Consider the following 3,570-nt stretch of genomic DNA (forward strand, 5'->3'; position numbering starts at 1 on the left):
AGGTGCTTTTAAAAGTGAAATATATTGAAGTGTTTAGAAAACTGTGCATAGTAATAGCATTACACTGTGAATTTTATTTTCATTAATGAGGAAAATAATAAAGTTAATCAGTAAAATGAAGTACCAAAAACTGGACATTCATATATATAGAAGAACAGTATAGATTCATTTCTACTTGATTCAACCCTCTATATACATTTGAAATACAAAATACATCTTAATTTGTCAATTTGACTGCATTTAGCACCAAGAAACATTTATGTTAGCTTCTGATCATGACATCAACATCCTAGAATAAAAAAGGAAATTTAATGGAATCTAGATGAATAGTCATCAATAAAAAATTAACTTTGAAAAGTAACTGCTGTACATCATCAATTCATAAATGATTCAAAGAGATTAAAACTTTAATAAAACAGGTACTACTTGATGTTACAGACAACTCTCCTACAGTGGTTTGTTTCCATCTCTTCCAGCGCTTGTTCCAGTTGTTGAACCAAATGGAGCAGGGTGGCTGGGTCTGTCTGCAAGACGTTGGTATTTTGACTTCCATTATGAGTAAGATGTAGCTTAATAGTCACTGCTGGTTTAATCTGTTGCCTGAGACTTCTGCTTGCAAGCTGAACTTCCAGTTGCCATTCAAGGCTATGGTAATTGGGATGATCTGGTGCTAATTCACTTAGAATCTTTCTGATTTCTTTCCTGTTGTCCACATAAAGCCAAAGCAACAATTTGTTTAACTCTTCAGAGAATCCCAGAACAAAAACAGAATCTTGGAAATCCAGTTCAGAAATCATGAGCTCTGAGCTCTTAGTAAGGAGATATGTTAATCCTTCCACCCCTTGCTGGACAATGTCACTACTCACATTGAGTTTTCTGGTGGTGCCTTCGTAGATCTTAGGGTTAGAGCCTTGCCTCAGGAACTCTACCACAATCCGCCCAAACTCAGCGATCACCATGCTGTCCACTTGCAGTATGAAGGCCAAGTGCTCTTTATGCTCTTCAGACAAGTCCAACAGCATCTTCGCTGGCTGGTGATTTTACCCGGCAGTGCTGACCCCACCTTCACCACCTATTCTTATTTTAATATTATTTCCTTTTTAATCCCCTTGTTGTCCCTCTCTCTTTGTTCTTTTTCTTTTTTTCCCCCTCTTTCTTAGCTGAGGGCTGGTATGATACATCTGTGATCTGGCAGGTAGACTATAGCAGTAGTCTGGCTGAAGAAGGCCAGGAGTACTTCCTGCCATTGGCCCCAGAAAGAAAGTATTAGCAAGATCACATGACAGAACTTTTCTATTTTTCTTTTTCCTTCTTGTTTTTTGTTTTGCTCTTTTTCTTCTCTTCCTATTCTTGGCAGAAGAAGAGTCTGGTTGTGTTAAGGCTGGTAAGGAGTTCCTGATTTACAGGAACCCACCCAGCCAAACTCCTCAAAACCCTTGAGCTATAGGCATGGCCTTAGCACCGTGCTGAATGATAACATTTCTTTTATCACTCTCATCCTCTCTTCTTGTCCTCCTCTTCTGTTCTTCAATTTTTTTTTCTTATTTGTTCCCCCTTTTAAAAAATTTTCTTTTTCTTTTCTCTTAACTCTTTCCTTCTTTTTTCCTCTTTATTTCCTTTCCTTTTGCTTCTCCTTGCTCACTGTACCTTTCTCTGCCTTGTGGCCACATACCAAGAGGCCTCTTCATCACCTAACCTCTTGAGAAAGTAACTTGAAGCAAAGGAGGCAGTGAGAAGGAAAAAGGAGCATAAGAAAGTGCACATGAAGAAAGCACACATGATGAGGAACCAAAAGAAAAATTCAGGCACCATGAAGAACCAAAATAAAGCAACTCCTCCAAGGGACCATGAGAGAGTTTTTACAGAAGACTCTTCCTATAAAGAATTAATGGATTTGGGTGGTGCCTGTGGCTCAAAGGAGTAGGGCACGGGCCCCATATACTGCAGGTGGCGGGTTCAAACCCAGGCTGGGCCAAAAACTGAAAAAAAAAAAAATTAATGGATTTGACAGAAAGGGAATTTAAAATATGAATGATTAAGACAATAAAGGGAATGGACGAGAAAATGGAAAGACAGAACCAAAAGTCAGACAAGAGATATATAGACTACAGAAAGGATATGGTGGAGCTAAAGGAAATTAAGGAGACAAACAAGGATTGTAAAGATGCAGTAGAAAGTATCAAAAATAGATTAGACCATGGAGAAGAAAGAACATCAGAGTTAGAGGATAAAGTTTTTGAGTTAACCCAGATAGTTACAGAGGCAGAAAAAAAGAGAGAGAAAGCAGAACAGGTGCTTAGAGAACTATGAGACTCCATGAAGTGACTGAACTTACAAATAATAGTAATCCCTGAAGGGGAAGAAGAGGGTCCCAAAGGTATGGAAGCTCTACTGGAGACTATCATAAATGAAAACTTCCCAAGTTTTACCAAAGATCGTGACACACTCCTTTCAGACAGACATCAAACCCTGGGTCATCTCAACTCTAATAGAGCATCTCAAAGACATTGTAATGAACCTGTCAAAAGTCAAGACAAAGGAGAATATTCTGCAAGCAGCTAGGAGTAAGCACCAACTGACCAACCAGGGCAGAGCCATTAGGATAATAGGAGACTTTTCAACTGAAACTTTCCAAGTCAGAAAAGCATGGTCATCTACCTTCAACACTCTTAAACAAAAACATTTTCAGCCTAGAATTCTGTATCCTGATTCAAAATTGATGGAGAAATCAAAACTTTTGAAAATATACAAGCACTGAGGAAATTTGCCACAACAAGACCAGCTCTACAGGAAATACTTAGATCTATTCTCAACACTGAACACCACAATGAATCACTGTCAAAGCAAACACCAAGCAACTAAAGGCCAAAACTTAGTTTCTACAATGGTGCAAAGTTGAAAACTACACAACAGATTTTCTCATAACAAGATGAATAAAATTCTACCACACTTATCAATTATCTCAATTAATGTCAATGGATTGAATTCCCCAGTGAAGAGGCACAGGTTGGCTGACTGGATAAAAAAACACAAGCCATCCATATGCTTTCTACAGGAGACACACCTAGCCTTTACTTGAAGGACAAATCAAGGCACAGGGTCAAGGGATGGAAAACATTATTTCAAGCAAACAGGAAATCAGAAGAAAGAAGGGGTTTCAGTCTTATTGTCAGATATGAGTGGATTCAAAGTAACTGAAGTTAAGAAAGACAAAGATGGGCATTTCATACTGGTCAAAGAAACCATACAATAAGAAGACATTTCTTCTTTTTTTTTTTTTTTATTGTTGGGGATTCATTGAGGGTACAATAAGCCAGGTTACACTGATTGCAATTGTTAGGTAAAGTCCCTCTTGCAATCATGTCTTGCCCCCATAAAGTGTGACACACACCAAGGCCCCACCCACCTCCCTCCTTCCCTCTTTCTGTTTCCCCCCCATAACCATAATTGTCATTAATTGTCCTCATATCAAAATTGAGTACATAGGATTCATGCTTCTCCATTCTTGTGATGCTTTACTAAGAATAATATCTTCCACGTCCATCCAGGTTAATACGAAGGATGTAAAGT

The 3,570-nt window shown here is 38.4% G+C and overlaps 1 protein-coding gene across 1 annotated transcript; it reads right to left on the reverse strand.

Moving 5' to 3' along the window:
* Positions 1–422: 422 nt before the first annotated feature.
* Positions 423–1,048, reverse strand: LOC128566557 (COMM domain-containing protein 2-like). Its single transcript, XM_053563425.1, has one exon. The coding sequence runs from the start codon at positions 1,020–1,022 to the stop codon at positions 423–425; it is 600 nt and encodes a 199-aa protein (XP_053419400.1). The 5' UTR covers positions 1,023–1,048.
* Between the last annotated feature and the right edge of the window lie 2,522 nt (positions 1,049–3,570).

Source organism: Nycticebus coucang, chromosome 15 (assembly GCF_027406575.1).
Source record: "Nycticebus coucang isolate mNycCou1 chromosome 15, mNycCou1.pri, whole genome shotgun sequence".
Taxonomy (NCBI): Eukaryota; Metazoa; Chordata; class Mammalia; order Primates; family Lorisidae; genus Nycticebus; species Nycticebus coucang.